The 20,502-nt window shown below is 40.8% G+C and overlaps 1 protein-coding gene across 1 annotated transcript; it reads left to right on the top strand.

The window, feature by feature from the left end:
• The first annotated feature begins 9,639 nt into the window (after positions 1-9,639).
• On the top strand, positions 9,640-20,502 carry arfrp1 (ADP-ribosylation factor related protein 1). The gene is made up of 7 exons (XM_041980539.1): positions 9,640-10,009; positions 10,935-11,022; positions 11,396-11,478; positions 12,989-13,070; positions 13,167-13,237; positions 14,231-14,331; positions 17,290-20,502. Exons 1-7 carry the CDS (start codon positions 9,917-9,919, stop codon positions 17,375-17,377), a joined length of 606 nt encoding a protein of 201 aa, XP_041836473.1. The 5' UTR covers positions 9,640-9,916; the 3' UTR covers positions 17,378-20,502.

Below are 20,502 nucleotides of genomic sequence, written 5' to 3'. Positions count from 1 at the left end.
GTGTACACAGTCATTTCTTTCCATGAGTCCATCATTAGTGTTGCATGGAATCATTGTGTAATTCTTGTTAAACATGTCATTTAGATGCAGATTGCAATCAAAAGCATTGAAGCATTTTTGGGACAAATTTTTGAGAACTTTTAGATCAGTGTTCTTACTTCCTGGAAATAAAAGTATGAAAAATTATTTTCTATTAAAATAGATCCAAGAAAATAAATTGGCCTTTTAAAAGCAGTCTGGAGTGTCATCTTGTATGTGTAGAAACTTTGTGGTATGAAACCTCTTTATCTGCAAACTAGTGGTCAATGGCCCAGAGAGAAGTGATGACGAGCAGGGGAGGAGGACTTTGCCGGTGGAAAGAGGGTTTACCATAACAAAAAACGCATGGAGGTTTCCGAAGAAAGTTGATAATAAAAATAATTGGAGATCTCTTAAGAAATTAGGACCATGTAGTATAAAAGAGTTGGATGGGTCATAACTTTACTGCTTATAAAGATGAACAGAATAATAATATTGGCAGAAGTTGTTAAGGGGTCATTTTTTGTTCAAATTCACATCTCAGGCTTGTGCAGAGCTTGTCAGAGAACCATTTAATCTGAATCAGGTGTGTCGCAACAGAGAGACATCTAAGACCTGCAGGATAGTGGGCCTTGAGGACCAGGCTTGGGAATCACTGTTTTACCGAATTTGGAAAACCTCGAGATGAACATAGAAATTTATTCAGATTAGTAAATATGCTCGTAACATAACTTATCCAAGACATTTAATGTGTACCAAAATACATCTAGACAGAGAAATTTAAAAAACTAACACTGCAATTCATTGTATTATTTTTCTTGAATGTAGAGAGGAGGGCCAATATGCTGCACTTTAGTGCAGGATCACCACCTGTCCTGCAGGTTTTAGACATTTCCCTGCAGCAACACACGTGATCCATGTGACACCTTGTTGTCAAGTTCTGCACAAGTCTCTTAATGAGCCATTAATGATTTGACTCAAGTGTACTGCAGCAGGTAAACATGTAAAATTTGCAGGACAGTGGCTCCACAGGTCCACAGTTAGTGATCCCTGCACTAGTACATCAGAAAAATCTTCATTTACAGAAAAAAAAATCATTCTAAACTTTTTAAAATAATAAAAAAAAAACTCAGAATTTTAAATAATTTAGATCCAGTACTTGTAGATCCAATAAATATTTCTTACATTCCTAAATCAGCAACAGCTGTACTTTTCTAATAAACAGACCCAGTAAAAGCGTTTTGTTTACAGTGGATCTGATCCCAGTTCAGTATCATCATGACAAAGTTACAGTTTATAGAAACTGTTTCTCCTTCTTTTTCTGATCATATCCAGTGGAGCCAATCTGATGGAGTTAACATAATTTTTGTACAAAGGTAATGTAACTCACAGTAGAAAAGCGGCTTAAGTGAATAAATAAGCAGATAGCAAGATTGTTTATTGTTAACATGTCATGTCATTGGTTAATATTGTAAAGTGAAAAAAGATATAGATTTAAAAGATTTAGAGTTCAAATGGAAAATAAGGAAAAAAAAAAACTGTGCACTCCATGATGTAAAGTGCAACCAATGGTTAAGGTGACCTAACCAATATGGTTTCATGTCCCACCTTTCACTTCTGGTTTGGTTGCGTTGGTAAAGGTAGATGTACTGTTACAGCCAAGTTTTGACAAGAGGAAAAGACGAGCCAACCTTGTGAGAGCATTATGGGTAAAGGCCAGATGCTTATCCCTTCAGCTTGAGAAGTGGAGGACCGACCAAAACCTTAAATCCATTCGTCGTTCACATTGGTCAAGTTTTTTTATAATATAAAAAAACTCTATATTATAGAGTTGAAGAACCATAGACTTCGAACAAGAGATGCGATTTCCTTGGTTGAAGACCTGCCAGAAACATTTCCATTAATGGATGGCAAGCCACTGTCTATGTCGAACTGATCTACCTCACACCTGGAGCGCGGTAGGACGTACTGCACGATAACACACAGAAAGGTGGACTGAATTCACAAGCATCCACTAAATTTGGAGAGATTCCCAGATGGAGTGGGAAGGACTGAGATTAATAAGATCCAGAACTATTTTAGTTATTTTTAATATTACAAGTGTGCACAAGTTATTTCTATTCATTCTTTTCAAAACTGTATATTTGGTTTATATTAAGTTCTGAATCTACATATTATTTTCATAAAAATTGTCTATGCATGTTTCATTAAAGTCACTTACCTCAAGCTTCCTGCCGTTCTAGACTTCCTGAGATTCTTTCCGTATTCATGGTTGTTTTTGATTCCATATAAAACTAAATATCTATATATAGTTATAGAAAAAGGATTTTGTCAATAAAAAATGGGAAGACATTGAAACATACAAAGAAACACACACATATTGACAGAATTAATCCTCCCTCCTAAGGATGGAGGTAGAAGATCCAGGATGAGTTGCTTTATTTTTTTAACTTTCATTGTTTTGTTTTTTTTGTTTGTTTGTTTGTTTGTTTGTTTGTTTGTTTGTTTGTTTGTTTGTTTGTTTGTTTGTTTGTTTGTGTGTGTGTGTGTGTGTGTGTGTGTGTGTGTGTGTGTGTGTGTGTGTGTGTGTGTGTGTGTGTGTTGTTTAGCTTTTATAGTTTTTTCTTTTTACTATTTATTTATTTATTTATGTTTTTTAGCTTCTTAGCTGTTTTCTGTCGAGCACTTTTGTTCAGTAAGGTGCTTTATAAACAAACTGTTAAATTGACTTGAATTAAATAAGTGTTTATTGTATTAATAAACTTGAAAACAATTACATCAGCGTACGTTTTTTTTATTATTTACATATTCATTACAATCCTTTTCCAGACTACTTAAGGAAATCAACAGCCATTTAACAAATGCAGACCACAGGTTCTATTCTCTAAAGAAAAGCACAGGCAAGTTAGCAAGTACAGTATGTAATCAAATGTATTTTAAGACACTTTCGCTCTCTAATCTATTTGCCTCGTTGGTCTTCATGGACATGTCTATTTATATGATCCGGTTTCAGCTCCTGTCTGTCCAATTTCAATGATTTTTGGGACATTTTCTTCTCTATCGGTGCTGCTCAGGGAGGCAGCCATCTTTCTTTTCTATTTACCAGAAGCTGGCCTCTGATTGGTGTAGAGCGATCCCATGACGGCCATACCGCCACGTTCGAAGTAAAATGTTGTTACATTGAACAGTAGCTAGTGCCGATTTATGGCGGTGATCACATGACTTGCGGGATAATTAGCTCCGAACTTTCAGAGTTAAGCTAAAGGCGAACCGGTTTTTTTTTTCGAGGAAGAATTGTGTGGTCCCCAGACTGTGGAGCGAGATGAAACAAAACAGGGTTGACCTTACGGCCTACATTACACATTTTGATATTGTTCATAGCCGCCATACAAAGTGACTCATTTCCTTTATTTTATACACACCACCCAATGATCCCATAGCCTGACTAAGGCTTGGCAAACAGAGAAAAAGAAAAGGAAAAAAAAAAGATAAAACAAAAAATTTGGCAAAAAAAAACCTGAATCCGATTTGGTACTATGGCTAGTTAGAAATATGTAGACTTTATAGTCACTTCCCTTCATCTGAAGTTGGAATGATCTTCTTCAGCAGTCCATGGCTTTCCCGGGATCTGTGAACTCCTTGTCCTCACCTCCATGTGCAATGCCAACCTGGGCTGGGCCCGTGTACAAATCCAGCCAGACCTAAAGAAAATCCAGGCAATCATAGACATGCCTCCACCTGAGAACAAGGGAGAGCTAGAGACAGTTTTAGGTATGACAAATACCTAATACAAAATATGCATGCCTACAGCGTATGATCCCACAACTACCAAGATACAACACTGAGATCCAGCATTGCCCAGTTAAAGACATCCCTGTGGCTGACATACTGTTGAAAAAGGTGCTAAATGATTATGCCTGCGCACTAAGTGAAGGCATGGACAAGCAGGTCCACTCTGTTATGAACAATCTGCCAGTGAGTGACAGAAAACTCCCCAGGATAAAAGTTGCAACTGAAAAAAACCTCATCTCACCCTGCTGAAGCAGACAGGATGGCCAGAAGAAAGGAGGAAATGCCCACCTGCCGTCTTAGACTACTGGAACTTCAGAGATGAAATAACGCATTATAACGGCATATTGTTTAAAGGGGACAAACTCAGAATACCTCCAGTCCTGGGAAATGATATGCTGGAGCACATTCACACGGAGAATGGGTACTGAAAGGAGCAACAAAGAGAGGTCCTTTCTTGGCCTAACATGAGGAAAGATTAAGCTTAAGTGGAAAAGTGCTCTATATGTCAAGAATGACATGCCTCAAACCCAAAGGAATCCCTAGTCTTGCATCAGATCCCAGAACGGCCCTGTCAGACTATCGCAACTGATTGTCCACATGGAATGGAGAGTACTGTCTTGTAGCCGTAGACTACTACAGCCGTTACTTTGATCTGGAAAGGTCACATTCAATTACAGTACAATCAATCATTAGAAAACTGAAGGATACTTCTATTGTAAATAAAGAACTTAAATAAAAGCAACACATCAACATTATTTATCAAGTGGGACATTTTCTGAGTTTATCTGCAAACTCATTTTGATTTGTTTGTTCCACCCCTGAGTTTAGATTAGATTAAACTTTATTGTCATTACAGAAGTACAAGGTAACGAAATGTAGTTTGGCATCTAACCAGAAGTGCAACAGCAGCAAGTGCAAGATTTACAGTTTGTACAAGGTATATATATATATATATATATATATATATATATATATATATATATATATAGTGTGATATGTCGTAGACATGAATACAAGTGCTTTGCCATAGACATAATGTACAGACTATTGAGATGCTATGGACATATTTTACAGATTATAATACACAGGTTGAGGTGCAATGAACATTCTATACTGATAGTCATAATATGTGGACAGTATAGACATAATACACAGATTATTGAGTGCTATAAATATAAATATACTCTACACATTACAATATACAGATTATACAGGTTAATTGAACTTGAGTTAAATTCTACATACAGACTATGGACATATTATACAGAGTGAAAGACATGTACTGTATGTGTATAACCAGGAGGAGTAATGGGGGAGAGGGGATGACAAGTGTGTAGTGATGTGTAGGGTGGGGGATCAGTGAGGGGCAAAGTTCAGTAAGGAGACAGTTCTGGGAAAAAAAGCTGTTCCTCAGTCTGCTAGTCCTGGTCCGGAGGCTCCTGAAACGCCTGCTGGAGGGCAGAGGAGCAAACAGTCTATTGGGGGGAGATTGGGCTGTTTTTGTCCTGATTTCCCCCTTTCCGACCAAAGACGGCAAACGCCCGATTATCTTGAGTCTTATAAGATTTTCTTTTACAATTATTATTTGGTCTGAGGTGTGTCGGATTTGTCCCGATAATCGGCTCCAAAACGGGTTGTGGCCGACTATCAGAAATATTAAACATGTTCGATATTTACAACCAAATATCTTCATGTGTGAGGAAAACCGACGACTCCTGAATTGTGACTGCATAGATTGTGGTGTGGGACAGAACGTAGCCAATCAGAGAGCGAGCTGGCTGCGGAACAAGGAAGGATATAAAGTTTTTCAGTTCTGGCCTTTTCTGTTAACAATAGTCCCAAGACCACCATCATTCCTTCGTCCTGTCTTTTTCCATTCTGGGTGTCGTGTTTACTGGTGGTTGCTATCTTTTTCTTCTTTTTTTGCCGATTGTTGCTATGGTTACATTTTTATAAGATCACGTCTGGCCACTCGAGATGTCCGGCTCTTGTAGATGAGTTGAGGGACAGCATCATTATATGTGTGTGTTGTTTTGTGATTAGATTATCGGAGCACACCACACACAGTACGATAAAAACTGTTAAATGCCTTATTTTTTATCTTCACGTGTGAGGTCTCGACCAGATAAAAAATCTCATAAGATTGAAAAAATCCTTATGTGTGTACCAGGCCTAAGGATCTGAGTAGGTCTGCTGGCTGATTGCAAGGTTTAAATTAGGGATCGGCATTTTGGAAGTCTACTGGTCAGGCTTTCAAAAACGACTAGTCTCGCCGTCATCATGATATCATCAGTAATAAAATTTAAAAAATACTTTTTCTTTAAATGGAAATTTTAAAATGTGTATGAGATGTTATTTATATATTGTGTGTGTTCCATAAACAGGTGTTCTTTACATCGTTATATTTTTAACATTGTGTGGGCTCTAGTGTCCTTACTGTCCCTACTGTTCAGCAGGCAGATGAGAAAATGGGTCAGGGAGACGGGATTGCTTCAAGGGCCGCCTGCTTTGCTACGTTTGCAATCACCGCTAGTGTTGAACAATAACAAAACTAGTTATTTTCCTCGTCTTTCCGTCTGGTCTTTTTGCTCCTGAAACAACATTCCTGTGAGGGTTTAGTAACTATGCTGGTCTGTTGTCTCCAACAGAAACAGCGGCTAAAATTTCTGCTTTTTACACCGACATCGGGAGGCGGAGGAGAGGTGATTACTCCTGGGTGAAACTGCCACCAAGGTTTAGCTCCTCAAAATTATTGATTTTTGTATTTTATTTTCATCTTACATTTATTTATTTATTAATTGACAAATTTTGTTTGAACTTTCTTCCTCTGTCTCGTTTTTACGTTTTTTACATTTCTTTCTGTCTCATTTCATAAATGAGGGGGCAGTCTTTCACGGCAGATCCTAGCCTACTGGTCAATCAGCACTGAGTAGGTCACAGGCTGTTAGTGCAGGGAGAGCTGTGCAGCCGATCCTGCCTGGCTCTGCAGACAGGCTGGCTTTTTTACACCCTGGTAACCGGCTGGACTCTGCTTTGTGATGGCTGTAACGGGAGATTTAAGGAAGGACACCCAAGATACGATGCTTCATCTGCAGCAGCTCTAGGGTGAATTTATTTTCATTTTAGGATTGTTCACAGCTAAACAAATCTTCTTATGACAAACAATAACATCCGTTATGAGCATTTTCCATTCAGTGTCTGTCCATATGAAATAAAATCCGTTTCCCCAAAAGGCAAGCTAATCGCTTCTCATATGGTGCTATTTTTTTAACAGTAAATCCAAACAGAGTTGATAAATAACATAACATAATAAAACACAAAACCCACTTGAAAATGAGAAATAAGATGTCAATATTACATACAACATGTTCATATGTCTACCAATTAACAGACTAATAATTAGTGAGTTAATCACTTGCTCATTCTTGAATTAAATACATTTATAAGAGCAGTCGCACACCATTTGTGTCTTGCAGGACCGCACAATCACAGTGCATGGTATGCTTGATATAGCTAGTAGACACGTGGTTGAGCTAGCTGCTAATGGCTAACAAAACTGTGCAAACGGGAATACATTTTCTACAGAACGCTCTTAACATTCACTCCACAACTACGTCATACCTGTAACAGGAGATTTAAGGAAGGACACTCAAGATACGATGCTTCATCTGCAGCAGCTCTAGGGTGAATGAAGCATGCCTAGAGAGCTCCCTCTCCTGATCTCTACAGGCATTACCAGTCCCATCTGGATAAGTTCCCAGACTTAATTAGTCGATCACTGATCATCTCAACCTCTTACATATGAACTGATGTCGTGGTAGAAAACTATTAATTTGAACAAGTATAAGGCACATCACATCAAGATTTAGCTAATCAACAAACAATTATTTAAAGTAAATATACCTATTACAGCTTCAGGAGGGAATGAAGGTTTTAGGCCGGAACAACTCTGGCAGAAATGGCTGACTTTCACCAGGAGACTGTACAGGATCTTCAGCACGTTGCACTTTTAGCTGAAAAATCACACGATCCTCTGATGACTGTTTAATGTTTGGTGTGGATGCAGTGAGTGAGAGGCTGTTCCAGCTGCAGACATGCACAACTAACAGGTTGAAGGTTCTGGTAAAGTTGGTTGTAATGCTAAGAGAACGTTGCATGGATCACTGAGATGAAAACTTTTCTAAATGTTCTGTGAACGTCCACTGAAGGACGCTACTAAAATTTAAAGAACCCTCCCCGAACCACTGTTTCCCTTCTTCCTCTCCCGGTCTACGAGTCAAAAACACGCACCTCTTGGATTGTAGAGCATATCCGAGCCTTCGTTTAATTCTGTCATCATGCAAGTTTCTCTCACTGGTAAGGACAAATAAACAGGAAAAATACATTATTTAAGCTGCTTGGCGGTTATTTTTTTTTTTTTTTAAATAAATACAGCTCACATTGTCAAGTACTAGCGGTCAGGACAGGGCCGACTGACTGAATGCACTGACCCTTTCCTGGATGTATCTCTCAGCTCCTCTTTAGTGAGTCTGAAGCATCATCTTCTCAGTTTTGTCCCATCAGCAGCAGCGTTATCCATCCATCTGTTAGCTACTTGTTTTAAACAGTTCGATGGGGTGGCCAACGTCGGTCCTCAAGAGCCACAAACCTGCAGGTTTTCCATGCATCCCTGCACCAACACACCTGACTCAAATTAAACGGATCCAACAGCCTATAAGGATCTGCACAATGACTCATTAGTTTGAGTCAGGTGTGTCGGTGCAGGGATGCATGGAAAACCTGCAGGTTTCAACTGCCTAAATTGAAAATAAATACAGAAATATAAAAATGGCCCAGTAAAAAAATTGATGTGCCAAAAAATTATACAAATAATTAAATAAATAAATAGTTTTTTCCACTAAGAAACCCATTAAATATGACACAAAATACTATTTATTTATTTAATTATTTGTATAATTTTTTGGCACATCAATTTTTTTATTGGGCCATTTTTATATTTCTGTATTTATTTTCAATTTAGGCAGTTTCGGTCCTCCATACACAGCGTGGACGTGCTCCAATGTTTGAACTTTTGTTGTTTTTTTCTGCCTAAACAAACGAGCAATGTGTCTTTTAGGGCGAAATCGATTGAAAAATTATAAGTTAATAATGAAGCCATAATTGTGTACAAAGTTCTTTCAGGTTGTAGTCTGCGACGTGCAGCAGTGTTCTTTAGAGGTCTCTTAACATATAGCCTATGAACAATTAGATGGACAGGAGCATAACTTCGCTGCCTACAGCATCTCAGAAGAATCGTAAAATCAGCTAAGTAGTTATGTACTGTAATCAAGTTATGTAATCAAATTGGAACATTCTACTTCTACGTTTATCGGCAAACCGACATTGATTTGTTTGTTCCACCCGTGGGTTTAAAAGGGGTGTTAATGAAGTATTTTATTAATACCGCGAGGAGGCGACGACTGAGCAGTTATTCCAGCTGGTGCCCCGGCTGATGGACCGGTTTAAATGGCGTGAAAACTCCGCCCACCCGCCGGGTCGCCCGGGCGATAAATAATGCAGACCTATTATATGATTTTATTGTGATTATGTGTTGATTATGACTTTTACAATTTCTAAATATCTGTAATGCCTTTGTTTTATGTAAAGCACTTTGAACTGTCCTGTACATGAAATGTGCTATACAAATAAACTGCCTTGCCTTAACAGGAACTGCCTGGTTGCATTTTTACAGAGTTGGCAGAAGATGGCACTAATGCGACAGTTAATATATAGACTAACATGTACCATAAAGAAGAAGAAGATTGCTGTCGTTTGTGAACTCAATTTCCCATAATTCCTCCACTAGCTCTTCCTTGTTAGGTTCCACGTAGCATCAGAGCAGGAAAATATGTCGTTCTGTTACTTTTAAATTATCGTAGTAGTGCATTTATTGTATCTGTGACTGTTTGTCACCCCCCCCCCCCCTTTTTTTTTTTACACAAGCTATTGTTGACTTTGTTTATGATGAAACTACAGTGGCTATTGTTGCTCTGTTAGCTAAGCTAAGCTACCAAGCTAACATTGGTTAAATTAGTTGGCCCGTAATCGTGTTTACAGTTTTGTCAAGATGTACACTTTATTATCTGGATTATATAAGTACATGTTCCAGAAGGATGAATATTGTGTTCTGATTCTGGGGCTGGATAACGCCGGAAAGACGGTAAGTTTTAAAGAATATCATTGTCAGTTTGTACCTTGTCCAGAGATCTGCGTCACTTTAAGTTTGAATTTTGATCAAACTATCGATTTTCCTGCATTGACACAGTTAGTAATCCTTTCATAGCATGAATGGGTCTTTGTCAGTCAGCAGGGCAGTGTTTAGCCCGACTAGGACCGTGTTAAGCCCGACTAGGCTCGGCTAGTATGTTTTTACAGATAAAGAGTTTACTGAGCATCCGTAGATTTTTCTAACAGTTTCTGTATTTGGTCCCAAAATGTCGCTACTCGTTCAAAAATGAATGAGTTTGTTTAGATTTGACCGGAGGGTTAGGAAATACACCCGCCATCAGGTCCACCGTCTACTACCGGGTTGGACCCCCTTTTTTCATTCAGACTGTCATAGCTTAGACAAGGTGTTGGAAACATTCCTCAGAGGTTTTGTTTCATGTTGACGTAACATCACACAGTTGCTGCAGGTTTGTCAGCAGCACTTTCATGATGAGAATCTCCCAAAGGTGACTTATTGAGATGTGGTGGCTGTGGAGGCCATTGGAGGACAGTGAACTCATTGTCATGTTCCAGAAAGCAGGTGGAGATGATGTGAGCTTTGTGACATGGTGCATTATCCAGCTAGAAGTAGCATCAGAAGATGCTCCACTGTGGTCATAAAGAGATGGACATGGTCAGCAACAATACAACAAATTAGTTTAGTAGCTGTGGTGTCACAACTTTGATGAGACTGTAAATTGAACCAGAATATTTTAGTAAATGAATTAAACTTTGTAGACATAGTTTGGTGATTGTTTCCAGAAATAACTATAGCTACACGATAAAAATAAAAAATAAAAAAAGAGGCCATTTGTTGTTCTTAGTGGATCATCATCAGGTGATCCTTCCACTGATTGACTTGCTCTTTTTCTCTGCAGACCTTTCTGGAACAGACCAAAACTAAGTTCAGTAAGAACTACAAGGGAATGAACCTGTCAAAGATCACCACCACCGTCGGCCTGAACAGTGAGTTTACCTTGCTGTACAACTTCAGTCTATTCTGTAATGAAAGATTGAACTTCTCATTACAGGAAATTACAACTCCTGTAATTAGACGTTCTCGTCTTCACAGAAAGCAAAGGACAGAGATTTTCTAAATCTCTTTTCTGCCAGATGTTGAAGCGATGTAGATCATTTCTACATCTGGGAATCATGACGTCCTCCACCAAAAACATACAAATACATTTTTTTACAGGGTTTACTTTTCTAATGAGTGTAATGACAGCTGGGTGATGTCTAAACTGTTTCTATGATCCTTTCTGAAAGACTAAACAAAGTCACATCTGTTTGAAGTCACCGCTGCTTTCACATCTCTTCTTCCTGTCACTTCCCCTCACAGTTGGTACAATTGATGTGGGCAAAGCTCGTCTGATGTTCTGGGATCTGGGAGGACAAGATGAGCTCCAGTCTCTGTGGGACAAAGTAAGTTCTGCCTGTTGCAGCTGCAGAAGAATCCACGTTACAGCTGGAAGGTTTGAGGTTGTAATGAGTGGAGACTGCTTCAGACTGACCCGAATCTCAACTGCGGGTTCATAAAAAAAACTTCTGGTGTGTTCTGGCGGTTTAAATTATGTCTCTCTAATCCTGGTCCTCAGTGGCCAGTGTTCTGCAGATTTTACAACGCTCATGATTAAAATAAAATGAACAGCTTGGTCTCAAGCCTGCTCGCGTCTGTTAACGAGACATTAATTTGAGTCTGGTGTGTTGCACCAAGAAACATCTAAAACCTAAAACAGCCCTCAAGGACCAAGGTTAGAGATCCCTGCTTAAAATGTTACTATAGTAAGAGAAAGAAGGGAAAATTAAGCATATTTTTAGCCACCTGTGGGTGTGGATGGTTGGAGTTTATTCATGCAGCTGCTGGCGCTTGTTCTCCCTCTGTCACATATCAGTTTCTTCTGTTTGATTTTACATGTTGTCAGCTCCTCCTTTAGTGGTAAGTCTGTCTGTCTGATACCCCGATGTCTGAAAACTACACGAAAGTGTCAAGATAAATCTTCATTAAACATTTAGTGAGAAATAAATCCACAGAGCTCCAGTTGTTTTTCCACTTCTTTATGATGCTGCAGCAGGAAAACTGGTTCAACAGCACAAGAGTCTATTCAAGTCATTTACAACTCACTTTTCCTCCAAAAGCTTTAACCCTGCTCAGGCCTCGTGCTTCACCTCTTAGCCAATCAGTGTGGGTTTTAAGTGTGCATGAAAACAGTTTGTGGTCTAAACGCTCACCTCAATGAAACTGTTGCTGGAGTCAGACTGAAGCCTAAACTAACCCTCACCTGGAGTCAGACTGAAGCCTAAACTAACCCTCACCTGGAGTCAGACTGAAGCCTAAACTAACCCTCACCTGGAGTCAGACTGAAGCCTAAACTAACCCTCACCTGGAGTCAGACTGAAGCCTAAACTAACCCTCACCTGGAGTCAGATTGAAGCCTAAACTAACCCTCACCTGGAGTCAGACTGAAGCCTAAACTAACCCTCACCTGGAGTCAGACTGAAGCCTAAACTAACCCTCACCTGGAGTCAGACTGAAGCCTAAACTAACCCTCACCTGGAGTCAGACTGAAGCCTAAACTAACCCTCACCTGGAGTCAGACTGAAGCCTAAACTAACCCTCACCTGGAGTCAGACTGAAGCCTAAACTAACCCTCACCTGGAGTCAGACTGAAGCCTAAACTAACCCTCACCTGGAGTCAGACTGGGTTCTGATGTGTGAGCTATCTGACTGGTACTGCTCGCAAATTAAACTTAACCTCAGCATTAATATGTAGCTTCGCATTAATAGGAAGATAAATGGATTTTCACCTGATCCAGAATGTAAATTTACCTCACAAAGTAAGGTCTACGATACAACTGGACCACCAGCAACAAGTCATCCTGCAGCCCATCGTCCTCGTCCTCATTAGTTCACCTGTTTTCATTCTTCCTGCAGTACTACGCTGAGTCTCACGGAGTCATCTACGTCATCGACTCGACGGATGAGGAGCGTCTGTCAGAGTCAAAGGAGGCCTTCGGTGAGTAACGCAGCTCCTCTTCATCACCTCATACCTCATCGTCCAGCTTCCTGTCGGCTCAGACTCTGAGTGTGGTTTCCTCCCTTCCTTCCTCAGAGAAGATGATCAGCAGCGAGACGTTGGACGGCATTCCTCTGCTGGTTCTGGCCAACAAGCAGGATGTGCCGGTACTTCCTGTTTATTCCACGCTGATCCGTCTGTCGCTCATCACTGTTTGAAAGAACATAGAACCGTCTCAGAGCTTCTGACAAAGACTTTGTTTTTTCTGTAGCAGCACCTCCATTAATCAAACTAAAACCAAAGAAACATTTGGTCCCTTCCAGAAGTTAAGCTAATAACGTACAAGTCATTATCAGGTTAGTTGTCATGAGGACATCAACACCATCCAGTTTGTCTAATATGACAGATACACGGCAGTCTGAGAGTTTGTATGAAGACTTTGTCTCTGGTCAGCAGGTTGGTAAGTAGATCATTACGCAGTAAACCAGAGGTGTCAAACTAATTCTAGTTCAGCCACGTACACTACAATTTAATCCCAAATGAGCCTGACCAGAAAAAAAAGCAGAATAACCTGTAAAAGGCGAAAGAAATCCCAATTTCTTTCCTTTGTTTCAGTGCAAAGAAATACAAGTACATTATCAAGATGTTTTCATTTAATGAAGAACCTGAAGTGTCTAGAAAAATAAGTGCTGTTTCAGCAATAGTTGAACAGTTGCACATTTACACATTTTATTTATTTTTTTATTTACTTTAATCAGTTTTTAATGGAACTTTTGTCAGAACCGACCCCCTCAGCAGTCGGGTCATCTTTCAGGTGGAGCTGCTTCACATTCCAGAAACCAGATGTTTGTAGACTCTCGTCCATTCTGTCTGACTCTCATTTTAGAATCTTTAAATTCTTCATCTGTTATTATCCGAGATGTTTTTATTGAGACGACAGAGTGTTTTTATTTTTACCGTCCAAGTGTAAGGTGACATAAACCTGGTGGACGGTCAGAAATATGTCTGGTGTTTGAGTCCAGATCTAGAAGACGACTTCTGCTGCTCACCGTCTGTAAATTCCTCCACCTCCTTATCCCATGATTTTACGTTGTTTTTCTTATTGTTTTGTTACTGATTGTTACAGACCGCTCACGATCTGTTTGTTCGTTTGTTGTCAGAACTGTTTGTCGGTACCAGACATTAAGACGGCCTTCAGTGACTGTGCCCCGAAGATCGGCAGGAGGGATTGTTTGGTCCAGCCCTGCACTGCTCTCACAGGGTAAGACTGCTGCCACCATGGCTGGGTTGTCATGGCAACAGACAATCCACCAGCCATCCATTGGTTGACCTCTGACCTGCTCTCTTATCAGAGATGGAAAGCTATAAGGATATTTGGTGTTTGTTCATTCTGTTAAAATAAACCGTAGTTTCTTTCTCATGGAAACATCGTTCACCTCTCAGAGTCAGAAACGGTGAATACAATCTGAACAGTTAAGCTGGATTTACACTTTGCTGTGCTGCGTAAGGTCGGTTATGGCGTCACTGCCGTAGGTCCGCGGAGGCTCGACGCACACCTCTTCCAGAACCAACATGCACCCCTGCTGGCAGCGCAGCTATGCAGAAGTACGGCCCTGTGATTGGTTAGTTCGTGATTACATGTTTCCCGATTTCTGGAGCTTCTTGCTCAATTTGTGCGGTTACCATGGAAGAGAAACTGCAACACGACAGCGTGACTTCACGCTTGAGTGCAAGAGCACATTTCACCGCATCAGCTCTACCGCAGACAGACGCTGCACGAGTATAAATCCAGCTTTAAAGTAACTAGTTAACCAATCAACAAGTTTAATTCAATTCATCACCGTTTTATTTATCCAGCACCAATTTACGTCATCTGAAGGTACTTTTACAGATGCAGTCTAATTCATAAAAATACCGACCTAACTAAGGAAACCAACGGATTGCATCAAATCTTCTCTTTGATTCAGTCCTCCATCTTGAGCTTTACGAGGAGACAGTGGAGTGGAAAACCTCCTACCGGAACCAGGAAGGAAAAGGCTGCTCAATTATGGGAAAAATGATAATCACGATTATTTTGATCCAAATTGAGATGTCGATTATTTAACACAATTAGAGAAAGAGAGATTTGGGGGGGGTGCAGGCAGGCAGGCAGCGTGACAGCGTTTGAAGCGTTGTCTGTGGTAATACAGACTAGTTTCTTTCCACCCAGGTCCCTCTAATGTTTGCCTCAGACCAGCAGCTGTGTTCTGCCTGGTGTGAGATTGTTTAACTATTATATATATTTTATATTCGTTTCAGTATAATAATGGTTAAGAGTCAGCATTCAGTAGATTTTTGATAAAAGATGAAGGCTGCAGGAGTGAGTGGTTATCTTTAGAAAGGCTGAGTAGCAGACAAAACAAGAAATACCAGTCATACTGACACGCTCACACCTGTGACAAGCGTCCTTGGGACAGCCGCTTACACTCTGGTGGTGGGTGGTACTTACAGTATAAGAAATCGCAGCATTAGGGAACAGACTCAGACTCTTACTGGTTTTCTCAGCGCTTGCTTCTAAATAAATATCTTGAAATTTGAATTGATCTCAAGTGGTTTTTCTCCATCAACGGACTCGGGGGAATCAGGGGATTCAAACACTGGTGGGATCTGGAAAAAAATGAGTCTGGAGACATTTCGTTTTCACGTTGAAATCCGTGTCATCTTCGGCTCTATGCTGCAATTTGACCATAGCCGTGGTGAAACATTGGACTGTAGCCACGTCCTTCACAAACACCCTCACCACCCTCATCATGCAGGGCAAGAGAAACACTCCACTAACATGGAGATGAGATGGGAAGTAATACAGTTCGTCCAAAGTGGTGATGAGTTTCTTAAATCCTGGGTTGTTTATGTGTGAACTGAGCACTGGTGTTTGGCGAGAAAAAAAAGTTCTGTTTATAACGTTTGTCTTTCTGTCTCTGCGAGCTGCTGGATTATTTAGTCGCAACTCACAAAAATTGAACATTTTTCTCTTTTCTTGTGTCGCGTTGCAAGCCCCCGTGTGCACGTCTATTTGAACGAGCGCAACATTTCACATGCACGAATGTCGCCTGTAACTTGGCTGGAGAAGGGCGGCGATTTTCACCTTAACGCAGAAGTTCCATAGAAAATGATGGAGAAGGAGCGACGTGGCCTCCCGTGTGTCCAGCCCACAACTTGAGAGATGTTTGCAACTCGAGTTGAATAAAAGCAAAGCGGATGGAGCTGTGAGAGGAGTCTGCAGCAGATGGCTGCAATGCTGGTGGCGCTCGATTTGCAACTGAAAACAGCACAAGAGTTAACTGAGAATGAGCAAATAATCGGACCATTTCATTTTTATGATAGCTGAAAATCGTAATTGAGATTAAAGTTCGATTAATCGCCCAGCACTAGGAAAACCTCCACCAGAACCAGTGGTGAACATGGTGTCCATGGTTTCCAGAAAGACTTTCACATTTTGATTCATCTGACCACAGAAGTTTTCCACTTTTCCTCAAGACTAATTTAAATGAGCTTTGGTCCAGAGGAGATGACAGTGTTTCTGGATCCTGTTCACATATGGCCTGACCTTCAGCCTTGTCCCACACACACAGAGATTCCTCCTGATTCTCTGAATCTTTTGTTGATATTACAAACTGTAGATGGTGGGATCTTCAAAGTGAGTGTAATTTTACAGTGAACATGTTTCTAAAATTGTTCCACAACTTTTCGACCCGCTTTGTCTTAAATTGATGAACTTCTGTCCTTCTTTACGTCTGAGAGACTCTGTCTCTGAAATGCTCCTTTCATACCCAGTCATGTTACTCACCCGTTGCCAATTAACCTAAATACTTGCCAAATGTTCCTGTTGTGTTTGATTTCTACCAATTACTTTCTTGCCCCTGTTCCAACTTTTTTATTAATGTGTTGCTGCCATTAAATTCAAAATGAACATTTTCAATGAAAATGTCATAAAGTTGAACTTTCATATGAGTTATTTTTGTTTGTGACCTGGGATTTGATCTTTTGTTGCTGTGATGATTCCAGGTGAGATTCTTCATCTTCTAGTGTGTTTAATTTGCCTTTGGTAACAACCACAGTCCAACAGCTGCAGCAAAACATCCCTTCATGGAGAAGCTCATCAACTCGAAGAAGCTGGAAGCTCAGATTTGATCTAAAATGACTTAATGTGCTGACATCTGTTTCTCTTATCCTGTTACAGGGATGGAGTGAACGAAGGCATTGAGTGGATGGTGAAGTGTGTGGTCAGGAACATCCACCGGCCGCCCAGACAGAAGGACATCACATAAGGCATGGTGGTGGTCTCCTGGCTCGGACAGCAGACTGTTGGGTTTTCCTGGAGGAGGTTCCATGTGGATCTTGGAGCTGATGACTTTCCTGTGACAGTTTGGATTTCTTCTTTTAGGACTTGTGGCAGATTTGTGATCACTGAGCGTAGCATGGGATTGTAAGGAGCTGTGAATCATAACTGTGAGAGCAGAGACACTTCTTACGTCCAACATGCAGAGCCTCCATCAGCTGCTTCACCTCAGGTCCACCTTCAGTTTCTGTCAGACCTTTAATCTGTCCGTCTCCAACAGAACCAAACACCGGTTCTGTCTCCTCAAACCGATGCAAGCTAGCTAACTCAGCCTTCATCACATGGTGTCATCACATGGTTTGTCCAGCAGAACTCGTGGGTCTGGATGTGCACGCTGGTTCAGAACCAGTCTGGTTGAGTCCAGCTAAGCTGGGGGAGTCTTCACAGTAATTTACTAACCAGTTTGTGAAATATGTTTGTGCAGAGCATCCCCAGAATCCAGCTCTGGTCTGGTTCCAGTTCTGACATCAGCAGCCGAGTGTTATTCCAACACCTGCCGGGGTCACACTACTGCTGGAAACTAGACCAGTTCAGGAGCAGGACCAGTTCTTGTTTCTCAAGACTCAGGTGTCTGAGATCGTCTGATGATTTCATCCTGGTCTTCAGGTTCTGCAGGTTCTGGTTGTCTGTATCATTTTAATCCAGCTTATCAGATGTTTTAAAGCAGCAGACAATTAAGAGGTTTAAGATTTTCCAGGAACATTCCCACTTCCTGTTTGTTCCAGCTGCTTCAGCCATCTATTAACTGGCCGTGAGCTGGGTTCGGTCCAGTTCTGAGAGAACCAGGCTTGTCATTGGTCACATGACACCAGCGTGGCTCAGATCCAGAGTTAAGAAAAAAACCATGGCTGATAACATGACCAGTGTGGTGACACCATCTGATTGTTGGTGAGGATAGATGGGTGTGATGAACCTGCTCGGTCTAGATCAGAAGTCCCCTCACACAGATCCTCATCTGGTCCTGATTATTAATCCTCACTGTTGTCATTAAAATGAAGAAATTATTGTTTATATGTAACTTTATTTAGTAAAGAAGAAGACAAAGATTTGGTTGGAAGAGGTCAAATGCCTGCAGGTGCAGGTCTGGGTCCAGGTCTTGGATCAGAATGAAACATGAACTGGATCATTCAGGTTCCCTGCAGGCTGCCTAGAAAAACCCAGTTGAGTCATTTGAAACTGGAGATTGCTGGAAGTCAAAGTCTGGTGTGGTGTCGGTTTGTCCGGCACAAGATGTGTTCATGGACAACAGGAAATAAGAGTGATTTTCTCCACCCTGCAATCTAAATGACACAAGATAAATCTGAGCTCCTGAAGACGTGTCAGCTCACGTAAAGCTGGTCAGAGTTCAGGTTTCACTCAGCAGCGAGAAATAATGATGACCTTCGACCTCCAGGTCTGTTTTTGTGCGTTGTTCTTTATCTGATGTTGGATATCCAGAAATTTGCAGGACACTATTTTGTTCTCCTGCATAAAATATTTAGAAATAAAAGAAACTGGACTTTGATTTTTCCATGACTGTCTGTATGTTGGTGAAAGTGAAGGATATGATGAGTTTCAGACTTTGCTGTGGTGTGGGATTGTTGACTGCAAAATTAGGTCAACATCATTTTAGTTTGGATATTTAAAAAAAAGGAAATTACCTTGACTGTGAGGAAGGTGTGAAGCTGAAATCTTTCATATAAAAACTTACCATATAACAACATGAAAGAAGTTTGTGGTAAATGTTGTTTTTCATATCAAGCTTTCAGATAAACTCCTTTAGTTGTTTTCTCAGAGTCTGTGTGATCAGAAGCTTCCAAACTGTGCTGGTACAGAACCTTCATCTAAACACGCTCAGTAGAAAACATATTGATTCTGGAAAAGGTGATGATGTTTGTTTATGTTGGCCAGAGACCAGGATGTCCCTGAATGACCTCACAAACATGAAGTCCACCCTGCCGTGTGATCTAAAGTTTTAATTCAGTCTGGGATTTTATGAGTTTTATAAACTAAACTCAGATTTTTTTTCTTTATGAATGTGAACAAAATTGTTTTTTAAATCTGTGTGAAGACTTATCAGCATTTACCACTGTTGGACCATCCATGCTGATGTCCAGGTGACTAAGTCTGGACATCAGTGCATCACTCCTCGCCTGGACTCTGGACTCTCTAACAGACAGATCTCAGTCTTTCAGGTCAGACAGCCACATATCCTCCACCCTGATGCTGTCAGTCCCCTACTTACTGCTTACCTTACAGCTGTGTTCCTATACACCAATCTAACATCATTGTGAAGTTCACAGATGACATCACTATGGTGGATTGAAGTTTGAAGCCTGATTTAAAGGTTGAGAGGGTGTCTGCTTCCAGGACCCAAACTGGGAGCTGGTTCCACATAGGGCCGATTACTGAAGGTCCCACTTCTGAAGCCAAAGTGGGAGCTGGCTCCACAGAGAGGGGTCTGCTAATTGAAGGTTTTGCCTCCCCTACTTTTAGAACCTCTAGGAACCAAACCTGCAGTCCAAGAGTGAAATGCTCTGTTGTGGAAAGGGTTTCCATCAGTCTGCAATCTGAGCTGTGAGGGCAGGGTACTGCATGGGTGTGTAAACCTGCAGCTTACAGAGACTTAGCAGCTTCTGCCCAGAGGTGTCTAACAGCCAGTGGTGTAGCACTGCTTTTATCACCATGTTGTCTACCTCAGGAATTTTCCCCATGTCATCATTGTGACTGTTTATGTTACTTCCGCTGCTAAGCTTTTCTGCATCTACAGCATCATCACCAGATGCTGGGAAGAAGTCATGTGATCATCCTCATCAGCCTGTTTCAGTAATGAATAAGTTAATTACAAACCTGCTGCTTCTGTCAGTTCTTCTGGAACCTGGATGTGAAATGTCTTGTTTTTATGGATCTTGATATCTTGTGAATAAATCAGATTCTTGACTTTGAGCTCAGGTTTGATCTGACCAGCAGGGGGTGCTGTTATAACATGCTGGACTGGAAGGTCTCGGGCCTGTAAGTGTGTTTGGACCTGGACCACGTGACACCACTGGTTTACATAAACATGTCCTGCTGCAG

Source organism: Melanotaenia boesemani, chromosome 3 (assembly GCF_017639745.1).
Source record: "Melanotaenia boesemani isolate fMelBoe1 chromosome 3, fMelBoe1.pri, whole genome shotgun sequence".
NCBI lineage: Eukaryota > Metazoa > Chordata > Actinopteri > Atheriniformes > Melanotaeniidae > Melanotaenia > Melanotaenia boesemani.
The sequence above is the reverse complement of the archived record's forward strand: the minus strand, read 5'-3'. Positions and strand labels throughout refer to the sequence as shown.

What these genes read in the sequence shown, in the direction of transcription:
- arfrp1 (XM_041980539.1), top strand. Translation starts at nt 9,917, where the DNA reads ATGTACACTTTATTATCTGGATTATATAAGTACATGTTCCAGAAGGAT. An exon ending in AGAGTCAAAGGAGGCCTTCG is followed by an intron (nt 13,071 to 13,166) that starts GTGAGTAACGCA and finishes TTCCTTCCTCAG; the next exon opens with AGAAGATGATCAGCAGCGAG. An exon ending in CCAACAAGCAGGATGTGCCG is followed by an intron (nt 13,238 to 14,230) that starts GTACTTCCTGTT and finishes GTTTGTTGTCAG; the next exon opens with AACTGTTTGTCGGTACCAGA.